This window comes from Salarias fasciatus, chromosome 6 (assembly GCF_902148845.1).
Source record: "Salarias fasciatus chromosome 6, fSalaFa1.1, whole genome shotgun sequence".
NCBI lineage: Eukaryota > Metazoa > Chordata > Actinopteri > Blenniiformes > Blenniidae > Salarias > Salarias fasciatus.
Genome location: NC_043750.1, coordinates 21,403,627 through 21,423,086, shown reverse-complemented (window position 1 = coordinate 21,423,086; position 19,460 = coordinate 21,403,627). Strand labels below are relative to the sequence as shown.

The window sequence follows — 19,460 nt, the reverse complement described above, 5'->3', positions numbered from 1 at the left end:
GGAGGAGGAGGAGGAGGAGGAGGATGGGGACTTTAATTTGTCAAATTCTGTCAACACCAATCAGAATCTCTCTCATAAGTCTGATTGATAAGTTACAGTTTTAGTACATGAGTGTATCTTCCTGTCCTCCTTCACTATGGGATGAATGTGTAAAATCCAGGAGTAACAGGGTATAAAAAGCTTACTGTGTTTGTTTCTATAGTTACACCCTTTGGTTGGTGTGTGTGCCCCATTTTTATTCTTGGCCGGTCAAGTGACGAGGTCAAGATTTATTTGGAGGACGCAATGAAAAGTGTGATACAGAATGCCTGGATGCATATGGTATCTCTGCTATTTGGCCCACGCTTACAGGAAGGTTGCTGAGAGGTTCACAGTGTTGTCTTGAAAGCATTACCAACCCAATAAACTGAGGCATTTTGACACAATAAATTATTTAAATGACTAAAAGCACAACAAGGAATCAAACCGTCTTAATTAATTAGGCATCTCTATGAGAACAAATCCGCTCTTGCTAAATACTATCTGTGATATCAGTTCCAATAAAACAAAATGAAAAGTTCAGAGGCAAAATACTGGTAAAATGTTCAGGCAATATGCACGTATCACTTCGTCAAGTGTGTCAGGCTCAACTCAAAAGATGATCCATAAAAGGCTACTAGGTATTTTTATCTTAACATGACCTTGTGCAGCATACTGAGTACACATTCTCACATTCTCACTGCATCCAGTCTGACTGCTTGATCTCTCCCTGCTGAGCTTTTTCAGGACTGCTGTGAGAAAAAAAAAAAAAAACAACAAACACTGAATTTGAATTTGAAAGCACTTGAGCAACACATACTGGTATAAGCACTTTTTTTTCTTCCAGTTATGATGTATATGTCAGTTTTGGAAAACAATAATGTTTGCCTACATCAAATATCTGCACCCGGTTAAAAAATAGATGAGGGGAGTTTCCCGGATAAATTTCACTCAGCTGTCAGTCACCATTACAAACTACTGCTGTGCTTCCAAACCTTATGGGAAAAAAAAATAAATTGTAGAGCAAAACACAGTGTTTCCAAAGCTAGAGGATACATTTGATTGCATTTTGGTGTTAATGTGTATTTATATATATGCTGAATTTATTGAAATTGTTAAAAAGAAAAGAGAGAGGAGAGAGAGAGAGAGAGAGAGAGAGAGAGAGAGAGAGAGAGAGAGAGAGAGAGAGAGCAAGAAAAATGTGTTGAAAAGCTATGTGAGCTGTGTAGTGTTTACTTTGTGTGTGACACCATACACACCTGTCCTGCCAGCTGATGCCAGGTTGTTATCTCTCACTGCAGGACTGACGGTCAGTCCGGTGCCGTCGTGTCGCGACCTCAGAGGCGCCCAGACTCGTGAAGAGAAAACACAAAGCCCTCCACACTTCATACTTTCACAAAGGTTATGCTGTTCATGGTGACAATGAGCTTTTTTGTTTTGTTTTTCTATTGTCAAATACTTGTTCAAATACTGAGAAGGAATTAAATAAATGGATTGCATTCCAGTATATTTTCCCCATAGAGTGTAAAGACGAAAAATTTGACCTAGACACAGACTGTTATTGTGCTGCAACTCACTACTGCTTTCTTTATTCAGACAGTTCCCATCCTTAAGGATATTTCATCTGTTTAAACCAATATGTATAATCACACACCACAACCTCACCAAGGATGCATCAGACTTTAAAATGAATTTCAAATTGTTTGTGGAAATACCTGGAAAATACCTCTATCATCCTTAAATTAATGAACACATTTTTAAGTAGTCTTTGTCATAAAATAGATAAATTAAAGTGAATTGTTAAAAGACTACATACATATGTGAAAAAAGTGTATACTAAGTGTTTTGGCATGAAGACGTTAAAAAAAAGAAAAGAAAGAAAGGGAAAACAAATCAAGGGCTCTTAATTGATCATTTCACTGTTGTTCTTTCCGACTCTTCTATCTACTTTTCAGTGAAGTAGAGGAGCAGGGTAAGTGTTGGCAGCACTTTCAGTCTTGTCCAATGGCCTTTCTTAAATTAGCCATGGGGGCTGGAGGCTCCCTCCCTGCACTGACAGAGGGAGGAGTCTGTGCCTGTCACTGTCTACTGTTTCATTATTACCTGCGCAGCCCTGCAGCATTCACCACACTTGTGTCTGTGTGGCCACACAGAAACACAGAGACGCTGAGGACAGATTCAAGGCCCCATTCATCACAGAAAAGTTTCTTTTTTTTTTATTAATATTTTTGCCTCATTGAGATAGTGATCTGATTGCCACAACTGACTTGTTGAATACTTTTGCAAGGCAACTAGCAGTGGACATGGCTGGTTGTCTGCAATTTTTGAAGAAGTTGGCATTTTTGAAATGCCTGCTTGCAACTTTTTTTCTCAGCTTCTGTTTAGCCTCAGTCAATGCAGATCCTTTTGACCCGGCTCACCTGCTTTACCACAGGTCTGGACCTAATGAAGATGATATCATCATCGCCAACAATGGGATCAGAGTACCATTTGGGAGGTCTGTGTTTCTGGATCCTGTTAATGATCTGGTGACAGAAGTGCAGCCAGGTGACCGCTGCCACATTACGGTTCTGGACAATGACCCACTGTCCCAGAAGCCTGGGATGTTGACCCCAAAAAAGTTCCCCTGTTCATTTGGACCAGATGAAGTGAAATACACTCATTTTGGATCTCGAAGCCCCAACAAGGACCGCGTGAAGCTGCAACTTCGGTACGACTCCCACACAGACACAGTCATAGTGCCTTTCATGCTGGAGGTGGAGGTGGTTTTCCAGCAGCTTGAGATCCTCACCAGGAATATGCCTCTCAATGTCGAAAAGCTCAATGGAGACAGCAACCCCATTGACAAAAAGGCTCTGGAGTTTTCTTATGAGGATGGCGTCACACAATGTAAGATTGCCACTCTGGTTGGTGCTGGCGGTCTCCCCAGGTATGGCACTCTTTTAAATAACCCCTCCAATGGCCAAATGATTGACTGTGATGAGTTTGTGAAACAAGGCATTCGCTACAAACACACTGCTGAAACCAAGTCACCAAACAGAGATTATGTTCCAATGATGGTTGAGCTGCAGGATAATGACGGCAACACAATAATGCAGGAACACTTTCAGATGATGGTCAGAATCAAGGAAGGTGCAGAGAATAGCGCTCCAAAACCCAGCTTTGTGGCAATGATGATGATGGAGGTTGATCAGTTTGTGATGACAGCCATTACAAGTGATATGCTAGCTGCTGAAGATGTTGAATCTGATCCAGATGACTTAATTTTTAATATTACAGCGCCGCTGAACCCTCAGCACGGCTATCTCATCAGTACAGATGACCAAAACCTGCCCATCACTTCTTTTTATCAGAGAGACATCAGAGATCTTAAAATAGCATATAAGCCACCTGCTGAAGACTCGGAGCAGGAGAGGATTTTCCAGCTGGAGTTTGAAATTGTAGATACTGATGGTTCAGTGTCGGATACGTTCGCTTTTATGATTGTGGTGAAGCCTATGAATACCTTGGCTCCAGTTGCAACCAAAAATACAGGGCAGCTATTGTTTGAAGGGCAATCCCGGGCTCTCTCGAGCTCCCAGAACTTGGAGATCAGTGATGAGGATAACCTGGAAGATGTGAAAATCACAGTTGTAGATGGTTTGAAGCACGGACAGCTTACTGTGCTTGGCACGCGCAGGAAATTCTTTACACCCGCAGATCTAGACGCCGGCATTGTTGTGTACCAGCATGACGGCAGTGACACGTACAGCGACAACATTATTTTTAGAATGACCGACGGTCGTAATGAAGTGGAATTTTTGTTCCCCATCACTATTGCTCCCACTGATGATGAGCCTCCTATTATTAACGCTAACACAGGTCTGGTTCTGTTCAAGAATGAAATTATGCAGATCTCGCCGTTCATCTTGAGCGCCACAGATATCGATTCAGAAGATTCCACTATTAAGTTTGTCATGGAAGCGCCATACTCCACTGTAGGGGAACTCCTGCTGAGACAAGTAGAGCCTCCCTCTGATCCATCTCTCTGGAAATTCAGCGACACAGATGAAATGTTTGAGCAGGTGGTCACTGAGTGGTTTCAGCAGGATATCCTGGATGGAAAGCTCTTCTATCGCCACACTGGGCCCCATAGTACCACGACTGTGGTTGATCATTTTGTGTTCCGGGTCCAGGATGATAATGACCCTCCTAATCAATCTGGAGAACACATGTTCACCATCAAAATCCACCCCGTCGATGATCTCCCGCCAGAGCTTTTAACTGGCACCACTCTTCACATGACAGTCCAGGAATATGAGCTCACATACTTCAGAAAGAAATTTTTGTGTTATACGGATCTAGATTCAGACGACAGAGACCTGAAATATACAATCACTAAGCCTCCAACTGATACTGATGAGAACAATCCCGTCCCCTTGGGTGAAATTGTACTGACTGACAGCCCTGATACTGTAATTACAGAGTTTACGCAAGCCCAGGTTAATCACCACAAAGTAGCTTACAAGCCCCCGGACCAGGAACTGGGCATCACTCCAAAAGTGGCTCAGTTCACATTCATTGTGGAGGACACAGCTGGAAACACAGCAGATGGACTCTTCACCATTTTCCTACAGCCAGTTGACAACAAACCCCCTATCATCACCAATACAGGCTTCAGTGTGATGGAAAGAAGTACATATATTATTACCAAGAAGGAGCTTCATGCCACTGATACAGATACAGATGATGAAAATATAATTTTCACAGTGACCCAGATCCCTCAGCATGGGCTGCTGCAGTATTTGGGAATCGACATGCCAAATGGTCAAACATTTGTGCTTGAGGACATTGCAAATGGACGTCTAAGTTATATTCATGGAGGGGAGGAGTCACTCAATGATTTAATCAAAATTACTGTAAGTGATGGTTTCCATGAGGTTCCCATTAGCATCAAGATCACCATTGATCCCGTTGATGATGAAGTTCCAACGATTATGCTCCCGGCTGGTGTGCTCGGAGCCTCTATCGATGTGCTGGAAAATGGAGCGACGGAGATTACAAGCAATGTTATTCAGGGTCGCGATGAAGACACAGATGATCTCATGCTCACTTTCATTGTCGAGGAACCTCCTCGGCTTGGTGAAATTCTTGTTAACGGTGCTCCCGCTGAGAGATTCACCCAAGAGGACATCATCAACGGGGTCGTGGTGTACGCTCACACATTCGGTGAAATTGGCCCAATAAAAGAGCACGACTCTTTCAACCTTACTCTTTCTGATATGTCAGAGCAGTGGGTCGTTGGGGGCAACAAGGTCCAAGGTGTAACGGTTCACGTTACAATCCTTCCTGTTGATAGTATTCCACCTGTTGTCAGTGTTACGGGGCAATTTGTTGTACAGGAAGGCGAGAAAAATGTCATTACTCCCGGCCACATTCAAGCTGAGGATGTTGACACCAACAATGACGAAATTCTGTGCACCATCATTGTCCAACCAACATCTGGTTATGTGGAAAACATCTCTCCATCCACTGGTTCTGAGAAATCCAGAGCTGGGACAGCTATCACTGCGTTCACTATCAAAGACATTGCCCTCGGTCACATCTACTATGTCCAAAGCATCCACAAAGGAGTTGAACCTGTGGAAGATCGATTCACCTTTCGCTGCTCTGATGGTATCAACTTCTCTGAACGCCACTTCTTCCCCATTATCATCATTCCAACCAATGATGAGAAGCCTGAGATTTATATTCGTGAGTTCATGGTGATGGAGGGCATGAGTCTGGTCATTGACACACCGATTCTAAATGCTGCTGATGCTGACATCCCTGGAGATGAGCTGCACTTTGAGATCATTAAAAACCCCAAGCATGGTACAATACTCCAGCAGCTCAGCACTGGCACCATCCCTGTAGAGAGGTTCAACTTGGAGCAGATTAAAGAAGCGTCTAACATTGTCTATGAGCATGACGACTCAGAAACAAAAGAGGACAGCTTTGAGGTGAGACTATCTGATGGAAAACACAAAGTGGATAAAACAATTCCCATCATTGTCATTCCTGTTGATGACGAGACACCAAGAATGGCAATAAATGATGGTCTTGATGTTGAGATTGGAGAGACGAAAGTCATCAGCAACAGCGTTTTGAAGGCAACAGATCTTGACTCTGAAGACAAAGAACTGACCTATGTTGTGCGATACGGCCCTGGTCAGGGTTACCTTCAGCGCATCAGCAAATATGGCGACGTTTTAGAAAATATCACCCTGGGAATGAATTTTACACAGAACGAAATTGACAAACAGCTCATCCAGTATGTACACACAGGCCAAGAGGGGATCCGCGATTTGCTGAAATTTGACGTCACTGATGGCATCAACCCATTGATAGACCGCTACTTTTACATCACCATTGGAAGCATTGATATGGTTTTTCCTGATGTTGTCAACAAAGGCGTCACACTCAAAGAAGGGGGAAAAGTCACTCTCACCACGGACCTCCTCAGCACCTCCGACATCAACAGCCCTGATGAGTACCTCAGCTTTAGCATCACCAGGGCACCTAGCAGAGGCCACTTAGAGTGTACTGACTATCCAGGAGTTCCCATTTCCACCTTCACTCAACTGCAGCTTGCTGGCAACAAGATCTATTACATCCACACATCTGACGATGAGATGAAAATGGACAGCTTTGAGTTTGAAGTGACAGATGGTTACAATCCTGTCTTCAGAACCTTCAGAGTGTCCATCACCGATGTAGACAACAAGAAACCTGTTTTGACTATAAGCAAACTCTTTGTAGAGGAGGGGGAAACCAAGCTCATCACACCATTCGAATTGACAGCTGAGGACAGAGACACCCCGGACCACTTACTGCGCTTCATCATCACCCAGGTACCAGTGCATGGCCAGCTCCTTTTCAACAATACCCAGCCGATAACAGCTTTCACCAAGCAGGACCTTAATGAGAACCTAATCAGTTATAAACACGATGGCACTGAGAGCCAGGAAGACAGCTTCTCCTTCACAGTCACAGATGGCACCCATACCGATTTTTACGTCTATCCGGATACTCTGTATGAAACTCGAAAGCCCCAGATGATGACCATACACATCAACACAGTGGACAACGGTGTGCCACAGATTGTGGTTAACAAAGCAGCAGCCTCGTTGAAAGTCCTTCAAACGGGGCACCTGGGCTTCCTCATCACCAGCAAGGTGCTTCGATCAGAGGATCGAGACAGTCCCCAAAAGGTCCTGAAGTACTCTGTGTCTGAAGCTCCTCTTCATGGCTTCCTAATGAACTCTGCACAGGGAAATGACAGCATCAAGACATTCTCTCAAGGTGAGCTAAAAACACACTATTGATTTGTTTAAGCTTGAAAAAAAAAAACCTGAAATCAAAGATATTACGATACTACAACCCTAAATTATTTTATGCAGAGCTGCAAAAATGTTCTTGGTTACCACAATTTGCCTTCAGTTCAATACAACGTTTTATTGTTTTTGATGCATGGCTCTCAAAATTCCTGGTTTGGTTCACTCTCACCATAGATTTTTCATCTCCAAACAGCAAACTCATATTCACTTATACTTGATGAACAGTAAAGAATATTCATTGCCCAAAACATCTGTTAGTATATCCAAACTTGGTAGACAAAGAAGAGCTAGGATTTCAAAGGACCTGATGTTCTATGTGTAAACCGGTGGCTAAGCTTATTGAGATGATGAAAAAACTATTTTTATGAAACAGTATTCGTAATGCAAAGAGCAGTGATATTTAACTGGAATTTAATTTTTTTTTTTTTTTTTTTTTTTGTATGTGAATGTTGCAAATGTTTTTGATTTTTGAATATTCGGTCTTAAATATTTCAAAACATGTTCCGTAGCTCCTGTCACTTTATTTGCAGCCTCAGGGTTGTAACTCAAACCTTGTAAAAACGGTTCAGCCACAGTTAATTCAGCTAACACAGTCTTTCTATATCCGTCATACCAACAGCTGATATTGATGACATGAAGATCTGTTACGTGCTTTTGGACGGGAGCAACGCCACCAGTGATATCTTCTACTTCACGGTTGAAGACAACGGTAGGAACTTTTTAATATTTCAATACTTGTACACAGTGGCACAAGAGTGAGACTCATTCAGAAGGATGAAACCCTGGCCTGAAGGTTTCTCTGCTATTTAATGGCTGCTTAAAGTTTAAACTTCCTGCTCTCTGTCAATCACCCGAGTGTTTGCATCACAAAGACTTAAGGCAGTTGGCCATGACTGACACCCGGTTCAGAGGCTCCATCTCTTTCGCCCCACTGGAAGAGGTTGCAGGGTTTAAAGAACAGGGGTCAAAGGGGACCAAAGCCAAATACTCCCTGTGCTTCAGTAAAAGTGAAAGACTACCATATGCTCTAATCTTCATTGTTGACGAACAATAGGGTCCTTTCCCTCAGGGTCCTCTTCAGACCTTTTTATTGTCACATTTCATCATCTGCTTGGAGTGATGCTGTAAAATGTGTATAGATGTGGACAAAAACATATTCAGTTCCTGCAATCAGCCTCAAAAATGTGTTTCCTGTTGGCTTGAAGCTCATTGGCTTCCAGTGTGTGAGAAGTGAAAAGAGACCTGGTTTACTAAGCTTTTTGATATAAAGATAAAGATGATGTTTTAATCACATGTGATGGCTTCAGCCTCACAGAAAAGTTTCTAATTTGTTGTGGAAGACAACCCTTATATTTAGATGCCAGTGAGAGCAGTGATTCTTTCTTTCATCTGTTTAACTTGGGACACCACAAAAATGGTCTAAGTTGACTTTGATCAGTTGGGATATTTCCTGCAGAGCAGATCCACTGACCCTTAATAATTATTATAGTTAGACTTTGGTCATAAAATACATAGACTTACATCTAAATTCAACAAAAAAAAAAAATATATTCAAGTACACCACAAAGATTTTAATGACACAACTTTTAAAATGTAAACTCTTTGGTTTGACATTTCTAATAAGTCCTTCAAATACTCACCAGTGTTACAAATATAGCTAAAGCGAAGCAATAAAATGTGAGCAGGTTGGCCGATGCTATTTAAACGTTGGCTATAAAATGCAAAACAAGATTTGGTAATGTAATCAATGCTGCAGGGGAAGCTCAGTCTATTATTATGCTGCATCGAGAGGATGCAGTGGTGATAATACCACCACCAGGTCCATTTAGAAGGCAGCAGCAGAACAATGTGAGTTTGGCCAAATTATATAGTTTTTTCCAGCTAAGTGAGGCCTTAGACAGAAACTGACTGAATGTCTGTAATTATTACTTTTTGCCAGACTGTAAGTGAAGCAGATGGTAATTTATTTTCAACAAGTACGTTCACATCAGATGAAAAAAAATTCCTTTATGACATTATAGCAATATTTAGAATAATATTTCTCATATTTGGAATTTAATGAGTTGTCCAATAGCAAAGTATTTTTTCCCGCCTGGTGTGCTTTGTTGTGCAGGAAGGCAACAGAAGAGCTTCAATTAGCTCACTGGTCTTCCTTCTGTTTGCTTAACAACTTCATTTAAGCTCCCAGGCATCCCAGCTGAGCCAGGTGCAGCCGTGCATGCTGGGACCTAAAACAGAACCAAGTTTCTGCATGACCATGGTTCACTCAAGAAAAAGACACCAGGTTTTCCTACTCAACTCATAACTTTAGTACAGTCAGTGTATTAATGTATGTAACTGCTACACTCACTGGAGACTCACCACAGGACATAAATACAACCACTGGGAGACGATCAAACTGGTAGCAGATAAAGAGACAGACGAGCAAGTCAAAGAATCACTGATCCAAAGTGTTGAAGGGGAGACTCCTGGGGGAGGAGGAGGCATTATCCTGGACATGTAGGGGCATGTGAGTGGAGAGCATGCTGATGGTCAGACTATCTGCTAATAAATCTCTGGGTGTGAGAAACACTACTCTGGTCAGTAGAGATTTGCACTGAAGGTGATCTACTTCAGATTACCTCTAGTAAAGTAAACTGTTTTCATTGAACTCTTCAATGATCTCAGAGAATTTTTTTTTTTTTTTTTTATTAAAAATTGAATTGAAAATTAGCTTCAAGAGTACAGTATGATTACAAATGAAAGAGAAATTCAGAAATTCAAAGCCACGGCTACTTTGAGTGTTTTGTAAATTTGTTGTTTCCAAACAGAACAAAATCCTTATTTTTCCATCAATATTCACATTTTGAACAATATTGGCATAAAAAACTATATCCACTAAGAATATTGTCATTGTAAAAATTACTTCCAAACTTTATAAGAGTACTTTGCGATCCACCCTTATGACAGAGCGTCGGTCCACTCCGAGTTTCTCCGCGGATGCACTAAAATAGGAAGCTGCTCAAGGGGTCTTAGCAGCCCCTAAAAGATACCTGCCACTACATGCCACTGCAAGGATACGTCTTCACAAGTAGGTCATGAATACACATCTGAACCATTAACACATCTTCATGAAGAAGTGTGGCAGTTTGGCATACTTTTGCAGCCCTGATAGACTCAAATTTTGCCAGCATACATGAACAAGTATCCGGATATACGCTGCATCAAGATCCTTATCCAGAAGTTCCACAAGAATGGTGTCGGTGTGGATGAGTGGGTGATGGTGGGCTGGGGGATGGGATGTTGGACACAGGATGCTTGACCGCTCGGGGTGGCTGCTATAAGAGAGCAACAGCTGTGTCCAGAGGTTTGGAGTGGACGTTTAACGGACCTGCTGTCTTGTGTTTGAGTCCAAACTGTGAGAAGAGAGTTAGTATCGGGGCTGAAGCTGCAATATAGAAACTCCATCTGTTGTGAATAAGATGAAAGCTTCATAAGTCTAGGCGTGTATCTCAGAAATTTGTGAAAATAATAATTAAGTCTGACAAACTTTTATGATGATTAGATTTACCACAAATAAACAAAAACATTGAAACTTTTTTCAATATTTCTAAACTTCCAAGCTTTGCTTGATAATGTTCTCCTGTTTGCAGCTCATCTTTACTGCTTCAGTACATTTTTCTGACACATTTGAGTCCATTTACCAGGAATATGATTTGTTCTGGGAACTTTTGTGAAGCATTTCCAGCTGGTGGAGAAAACCAGTGTGAATCCTATATGTCTTATATCTGACTGTCAAGTCAGCAGTAATTTTATTATTTGCACAAATTATTCCTAGAATAGGTACTGCAGAAACAACCATTTACTGAAACTAGAGCAGCACATTTAAATCAATTTTTTTAGGATATATTTTTGAGAGATTTGTGATATAAATTAATTCTGTCTGTTTTTTTTTTTTTTTTGATCATTTGTAGACATAGTCGTAGGTTTAGGAATAATGTATCTCAGTTTCACTATAAGCCAGGTATTTTTGAAGGAAACATCACAACAAGTCATCATAAATTAGCAGAGCTGAAAGAACTTTTAAAGGTGGACCGAGCTGCAGGAAGACAGAACTAGATGACTTTACAAAAGTACTAGTTTCCATCAAAATAGAATAAAATTTTCTTTCACATTGAGTCCAATCTGGACTTTGAGTGCAGGAAATCAATTTACATTACGAAGGATGTAGCATGAAAACAAGACAAATGAACTTTGCAATGGCTTCTTGTGCCGATTTCTGTAAAACAGAACAGCAAAATAACAGAAACTTTTATGGAGTAGAAAGACAGTTGCATTATATTCTGTATAGGAGATCTGGGAGATCTAAAGTGTGGCCGTCTGCTTTATTAATGCGACTCACTGACACGTTCTCGCAGTGCAGCTGAAGGTCCACTCTTAACCCTCCAGTAACGAAGCAGCGGTGACCTCAGATGTGAACTTTGGTTCATGTTGGGTCATTTTTTTTTTTGTCTCTGCAGGGAATTTCTAGAGGAGATACATTACCATGAGCACAAGTGACCAGGTTAGAAACTGCCTAAAGCCATTCAGGGAGACATACTGAAGCAATAAATACTTGCTTATACAAGTGGACACTCAGCTCCCATATATTATTGTCCATCCAGCACAGGTCCAGGAAACTAGAGGCAGAGATCCATACTTACAGTTCTAGTCTTAAGAGAAGTGAATTGTGAACATTTAAGATCGTAAACTTTGGAGTTTACTGGTCTTCAGTGAAAAAGCTTTTTTTATTTAAACTGCACGATTCATCAAACTATCATGAAAAAAGGCTCTCCCTTTCAGATAAGCTGATGTGTTCACTTTAACTTTTCCAGCAGCAGTATAACCGTAAAGATCTGCAGCAGGATCACGGACCCCGGTGGGTTTAGTGTTATGTGATCATTGAGAGTCGGAGCGAGGAATGCACTTCCTCAGAGACTCCTGACTCCACAGACAGAGCAGGGCCTGGAAGTGAAGCGGTATCCCACGCAGACAGGTGTGTACGTGAGAGCGAAGGCTCCGGGGGGATCCCCTTTCAAAGCCCGTGGCCACCCCACTCCCTGCCCTGCAGAAATCCAACCCAATCCCAGATAGCCCGATAACCCAAAGACTTCCAGACCGGGGGTGCCGGGTCTGGAGGGGCATCCCCCCAGAGGGGGCAATGATACTGGACGAGAAGGCAAGAGGGGCAATGAAGGAAAAACAGCATCAAATCGATAAAATCATATGAACAGTTCGTAGATTTCATCATGTTTTCTTCAATACAGTGTGTGTGCTCGTACAGTAGAGCTGCATGCGAGCCGACTCCACCGCTCTACACCCCGACTTCCTAAGTGTGTTTTGGGATCCTACATGTCACTCGTGTCAACAGTCACCAGAAGATTTAGTGACTCATGGTGCCACTGCTGGGCTGCTGGTGGGGCCCCTCGGCCCTCCTCCACCCCGGTTCTCACTTTCCTTCATCCATAAACCCTTCGGGTTATTGCTATTCTTCTTCATCAGTATGTTCAACTTCTTTTACATTTTTCTCTTTCTCCTTTTTGATGAACTACACACAAGCAGTAAAAAAAAACAAACAAAAAAACTAAATAAAGTCCTTTCTTCTTTTTTCCTCAACTTTGATTTATGTGGTCTGAGGGTTTAAAGGGTGGGGACCTATGATGTACGACCACAGCGGTTATTATTATCTGCTCTCATATGGCAAAGCTGTTGCTGCCACTAGCCAAGCTGTCATTGAGTTACTTGTGCTTCGTTCCTTGTCCTTTTTTTTAGCCACACTAGTGACGTCACTGCAAGAATGGAAATGTTGGTTTGTTGGCTTTGATCCGCAGTGAAATATCTCCAATACATTTGATTAGAATAGCATTAGGGTTTAAAGAGACACTCATGTTGTCCAAATATGCAGTGTTTGAATTTTTGATGAAAAGTGAAGTCATGCTGTCCGTCCATCCTTCTATAGCGCTATTCCTAGTTCAGGATCGGATCTGATCGCAGCGAATGATGGGTCAATGCAGGGTACACCCGGAACAGGGCACCGGTCCATCTCAGGCAAACACAGAGAGTCAAACAAACACATAAACACTTACAATCACACAAAGAATAGTATAGAATAGAATAGAATAGAATAGAATAGAATAGAATTGTTTTCATTGCCTTTCTACGGTGATGAAATTATAAAAATGTACATAAGAAATTGTAAAACTGTGCAACTGGTTAAAACAAAAGTACCCAAAAACAATACTCATTTCAGTTTTTTTAAATTTTGGGCAGACTTTGGGACGTTTGCGTGATAGTCTGTCATTTTTTTGTCACACCTGCCCTTCTTGTGTCATTAATCCTGCATATGTTGTGGTGAAATGTAATATTTTTCACCTGTCACATTTGTTATGCTATTGGATTTCCTTAAATGTTGCAAGCATGTGTGTCGCCAAGCCAAGTGTTGCAAGTAAGAGGATGTAACTCCTGGATGGAGATTATTTGTAACATCCCGTGAAGATTGTCTCAGTGTCCTGAAATGAAGCAGCGATGTGAAACACGTGCCGCAAATGTCTGAAAGGAATTATTACAGATATTAATACATCACATCGTGCAGCATTCCTGACCAAAAGAATTCCTGGAAACCATGAGAGGAAACTAGGCTAATCAGTTCATAAGCAATTACAGGAAAAAAAGTCAGCTTTAATGTTTAATGTTAATATGTTTGAACTTCAAAAAACATTTAGTTTGTATGTAAGTTATTGACCAGAGTTGATATCAGTGGTATTTAAATTGTGAGCATAGCTGCCTGGAACCTCCACAGTATTAATATGAACAGGATGATTGATGAGGAAACACAATAATGGTGATGCTTGTCACTTGATGAGGATATTCTTAGATAGTTGCTCTTCCTTGCATCATGTGCACGGACGTCAAAGTCTCATATCGACCTTCCTCACCAGCGATATCTCCGGACTGACCCACTATCCTGCTGCATCTATGTATGGTGCCGGCAGCGCCGCTGTGTAAATGAAAGCTTGTGAAGAATGTGCTGTCAAAGGACGCTTGTGCTGGATAAAATCTGACGCTATAATCTCTTGCATGTTTCTTTACTTTGTTGATTCTTTTGAATCCCCATCCCTTCGTCACTGCACTCTGTGTTCACACTGTTGTGAATAGATTTTAAGTTGAATTATGTGCAGGTCTCAGTCAGAACTGAGGCAGGAAAACATTATCATACTTCTTTAATACTCTTTTCGCTCCAGTGTCAGCAGTCAGCATTAATCATACTTAAACTAATTTATTAAACAGCTGCTAACAGGGTCATTTAGAAATATATGTGCCCTATAAAGCTTTTCATCCCAGCAGAAATTACGATGATTGTCAGTTTGAAAAGTTTCAGGAAATGTGAGCTGAGCCAGGCAGTTGCAGCTCAGATTAGACTGATCGTCAGCCTGATATAGTATGAAAGTCATAAAAATTGTCATAAAGTTTGCCATCAGTCAAATTTAAATCATGTCAGATAACTTCTCCATCAATTTTTTCCAGGGTCTTTTTTTTTTTTTTTTTTTGGGTTTCTTTGTTTGTTTTCTGTTTTAAGTAAAGTTGAACCCTTTTTCATCTTCCTCTAGGATCCCATATCGATGCTACAGTGTAAAGTCCATCCTCCTGACTGGTTCTTATTTACTGAAACCCATATCGTCTCCGACCTCAGTGTCTGACAACACGTACAAAAAGCAGTCAGAGAAGCAAGATTACTAACTCTTACACTGTTGTGAACAATGCAGAGGCAGGCAGGGAGGCAGGCCGTGGTGGCAGATCTGGCCCACCCAGACTGCGGCCTGCTGTCCCTCTCAGTTGTTCTTCCCCTGAACGAACAATGCCGACGCAGGGAGGACGGGGAGCGAGGAGGGGGAGGAGGTTTGTGCAGTACAGCTGTCACTCTACTCCACATAATCTGGCGGGAAGGGAGTTTTTTGGGGCAACGGTACAAAGACTGAGCGAAATCTTTGATGTTAGAAAAAAACAGCTCTGCTGGTTTTTCCCCCTCTTGAGACTGTCTCTTGGAGAGGCTGAAATTGTGACTGATATTATTCATGCTGGAAAGCTGCACGGGGGAGGCTGTGCATGAACTGGGAAAACAATATGAACGAAGCATTTCAAACAGGGACAGTAGACCAAAGAAGTCACATGTACTGTTTGTACGGCAAAGGAAGATCACCTGTTGACCACACAGTGTAAAATCCCCACTGAGCAAACAGAAGCCACTCTCTCACACTCCATTTTGGCCTTTTAAAAGGTTGCATACATTTAATTTAGCAATCTGAAAATCCTGCCATCCTTTTTTCAGAAAAGTGCAGGTGATACAGTGCTGTATTTTGCAGCAGCCTCTGTGTTCATGTCCCATTCATAATAACCACATTGTCTCCTTGCTGGAGGATAGAAACCTAAAGCTGGGGCGACAGTAGCTCAGATGGTAGAGCAGGTCGTCTTATAACCGGAAGGTTGGCGGTTCGATCCCCGCTCCCGCAGGCGTAAAACTGTCGTTGTGTCCTTGGGCAAAACACTTCACCCACCTTGCCTAGTATGAAAGTTGTGAGAGTGAATGGTTGGTGGTGGTCGGAGGGGCCGATGGCGCAGATTGGCAGCCTCGCTTCCGTCAGTCTACCCCAGGGCAGCTGTGGCTACAGTAGTAGCTTACCACCACCGAGTATGGTGTGAATGAATAATGCAATGTAAAGCGTCTTTGAGTGTCCTGAAAAGTGCTATATAAAACCAATGCATTATTATTATTATTATTATTATAAAGCTGCCTGATTGCTCGATGCCAAAACAGAAGCAGCTTTTTGTCTTGGCCGTGTTCATTTGATAATCCTTGATGATAGCCACTGACTAAGCTTCTCCTCATATCAGCTTCAAATGGGGCCGGCTGCCAGGACACACTTTCTCCAGCGCAGAAACGATCTGATAATTGAAGTTTGTCAAAGCTCATTTTTCTCTGTAACTGTACATGATGCTGGAATGAAGGCATTTTGCAGGACCAGCACAGCCTCGATTCCTTTAGTGCAAATTGAAAACAAGATTATCAATCCTTGCAGGTACATTCATTCAGTAGTTTAATGTCACAGAATAGAACAAACCTGTGGGTTTTCCAAACCCTTTTAGCCTCTGCATTTACACTTGAGAAATGCGGGGCGAACAGAAACAGACATGATGCATGTTTCCTATATTTTTAGCCATGACTGTGGGAAACCTGAGCAAGGAGCACGTCTGAGGCTGACTTTGCTCACTGGGCTTGACCGACTTCGCAGTAGGAGTGGCTGAATTCATGAGTCCGTCTGTTCATTGTAGATGAGAAATAAGAAGCCCTCCAATTTGTTGGACATGTCTCCAACCTTTTTCATGATAATCTACAGGTAACTGATTCCATCAGACATGCAGTACAACATTATTCCAGAAGATTCATGTCTTGCTATCAGCTCCATCTCAACATGCCCCTTGCCTGTCGGCGGAGCGTGGTTTGTCACCGGCTCAGTTTGGCTTCGTTGTTGACATGTGGGTCTGAGGAAGTGGGCCCCGTTCCCCCCTGAATACCCACACTCAGCCCCCCCAGTGTTTTCATTCTCCTCAGTCACAAGGCATAAAGACTTTCTTTTTCACTGAGGCAAATCTCAGCTCAACGCCGGTTTATTGTGAAGACAAGCAGAGGTTCCTTTTGTCTCTGTGCACCGTGTAATGTGCTCAAGTTTATATTTCATCGTCTTTGAGACAAACAGCAACAGCCTTTCGTTCTGTTAAATTAATAACTTCCTACCTTCTATCAAGTTCCCTCCGTCTTACAAGTCATCTCAGAGTCAGCTCATTATGGCCACTATCAGTGTGACCAGCCGTGCAAAACTGAAGGGAGCCGGCCCCTCGGTAGCCTCTGCTGATCCACAGAATCCAGCCAGCCTGACCCATTTCACATCATAAGTCACAGGTCACCAGGCTCATCACACTGAAGGAAGCGACACTAGGCCGTTGAAAAAATATTCAGATTATGGCACAGAGTCCGGCATCTTAAATGTCTCTGAAGTGGCGAGTATCAGCCTCTGATCAGAAATCGAAGTGACAGTCAGGGGGATTATGCGAGTCATGAGATAGTATGGATCAGGAATTGGGTCAATTCTGGTGGATCAGAGCTGGACGACTTCAAATACTTCGAGTCAAAAAGTTCAATTTACCAGGCTTTTTTTTTTTCCACAGTTGTAGTTCATGTCCCTTTAAAAAGAAAAAAAAGATGATAGATGGTATAAACCCAATTTATTAAAATCCCTTTGATACCAGGATCATCTTTTGATTGCTTGAGTTAAATTTAGAAAGGGTTGGTTTTGAATGTGTGTCGCACTTTGCAGTAGTTCAGTGAACAAAATCTGACAGCTTCAAAACACCCTGCAACCTATTTACAGACAAAACAACGAGGCTCACATGTGATTAATTGAGGCCAATTCATAAGACTTTTTTTTAATGAGCATATATGTAGCTTTACATTCATTATCACACACTGCTGATCATTGGAACTGAGACAGCACAAGAACAGGCAGTTTCTCTTTACATTTTCACTTTTGTTTGATCATGGTGGGTTGTTGAGAATGAGTGGGGAGTGTTATAGTTTTTTCTTCTTGCAAAATGCTGTGAGGTGTTGTAATACGTACAATACAAATGAAACTGAATAGAAAAAAGTGGCGAATGGGAATCAAAAGAAAAATAAAAGGAAGGCAGTTCTCCTGCAGGCACGGTGAAGTGGGGTTTAGGGAAGCCCTGGTATTAAGTTATCATGTTTCCAGTCCAAAATTAAAAAGCCCCTTTGATTCTCTTATCCTTGAGCCTCTAGCGGATTGCAGTTTATATGCCTCACTGAGTCTTAATATGAACAAAATAGATTATTGTGCACTAAAGAGTTTCAAATGAATCGGCTGGCATGTCATGTTTCTTCTTTGCTCTCTCTTTTAGGTGGAAATAAACTGAAGCCTCAGCCATTCAGGCTGAACTGGGCCTGGATCTCTTTGGAGAGGGAGTACTACTTAGTGGACGAGGACGCAAAGTTCCTGGAGGTGACGCTGAAACGCAGGGGCTACCTGGGAGAAACGTCCTTCGTCAGTAAGTGTTCACCCACAAAACGTCTGGCTTATGGATATAATATATTTGCAGTTTGGTTTTTTGTTTTTTCTCCACCCGTTGATGTTTATAACAAACTACCTTCAGAATACTTTTGCCTGCCTCTCATAACCTGATATGAAGCATGATAGCATTACCCTTAAACTGACATTTTAACAATGAAACATTGGCGCCTGGGTCTGTCTCGTTGCTCTTTATTGCGTTATTTATCTGTCATTTTAAAGGCCAGACCTGCAATAAAACATGAACATGCCCTCATATTTGAAATTCATTCATGTTTCCGTTAGAGGTTGCGGGATGGCCTCAGGTTTACCCCCACAGTCAAACACCACACTAACAATTCAGCCTGTCCCTGAAGGTGCAAATCTTCCTGCCGTCTCGTTACGTCCGCTACTACATTTTCCCTGTTGTCTCTCAAAGTGGTTCAATTGACAGCACTTACGACCTTTCCATGGAAAGGTCATGATGAAATGTCAGCATGCTTGCCTGTTTGGCTGCATCACACACTTGCATGCAAACGATTTATAACTGCATCTGTCACTATCCGCACTAATGAACGTGCAAGAGGAATGCGAATGCTAAAGTTCCATAGACTTCATAATCATAAATACTTGACTTTAGCTGGATCCACAGTTCAGCAGCATGACTTGAATGAGCCTCTGCTTTAATGCTGCTGATTTAAATTTTTATGGTTGGCTTACATGCCATAACACACGAGAAAAGAAGACATGGTCTAAAATATAGAAGAAAAAAACCTTATTCACCAAGGTTAACTAAAGCAGGAGCACTTGAGAGTCAATTAGTAAATATAAACTAATTTGGCAAACTTAAGCAACACTGTTGTGTAACACAAGCTAAGGTTCAGCTAACCTGCACACACATATAACACACACACCACACACCTAAAGCTCAATCCTCTTGCCTTCCTTTTCA

At 41.9% G+C, this 19,460-nt stretch overlaps 1 protein-coding gene across 1 annotated transcript in view; it reads left to right on the top strand.

Annotated features, from left to right (window-relative positions):
* Positions 1-2,321: 2,321 nt before the first annotated feature.
* LOC115389777 (FRAS1-related extracellular matrix protein 2-like) overlaps positions 2,322-19,460 on the top strand; it is a 29,809-nt gene continuing 12,670 nt past the window's right edge. Inside the window, exons 1-3 of the mRNA XM_030093353.1 lie at positions 2,322-7,341; positions 7,996-8,085; positions 18,363-18,509. Of these exons, the coding sequence (XP_029949213.1) occupies positions 2,322-7,341; positions 7,996-8,085; positions 18,363-18,509 (5,257 nt within the window). The remainder of the gene's footprint in view (positions 7,342-7,995; positions 8,086-18,362; positions 18,510-19,460) is intronic.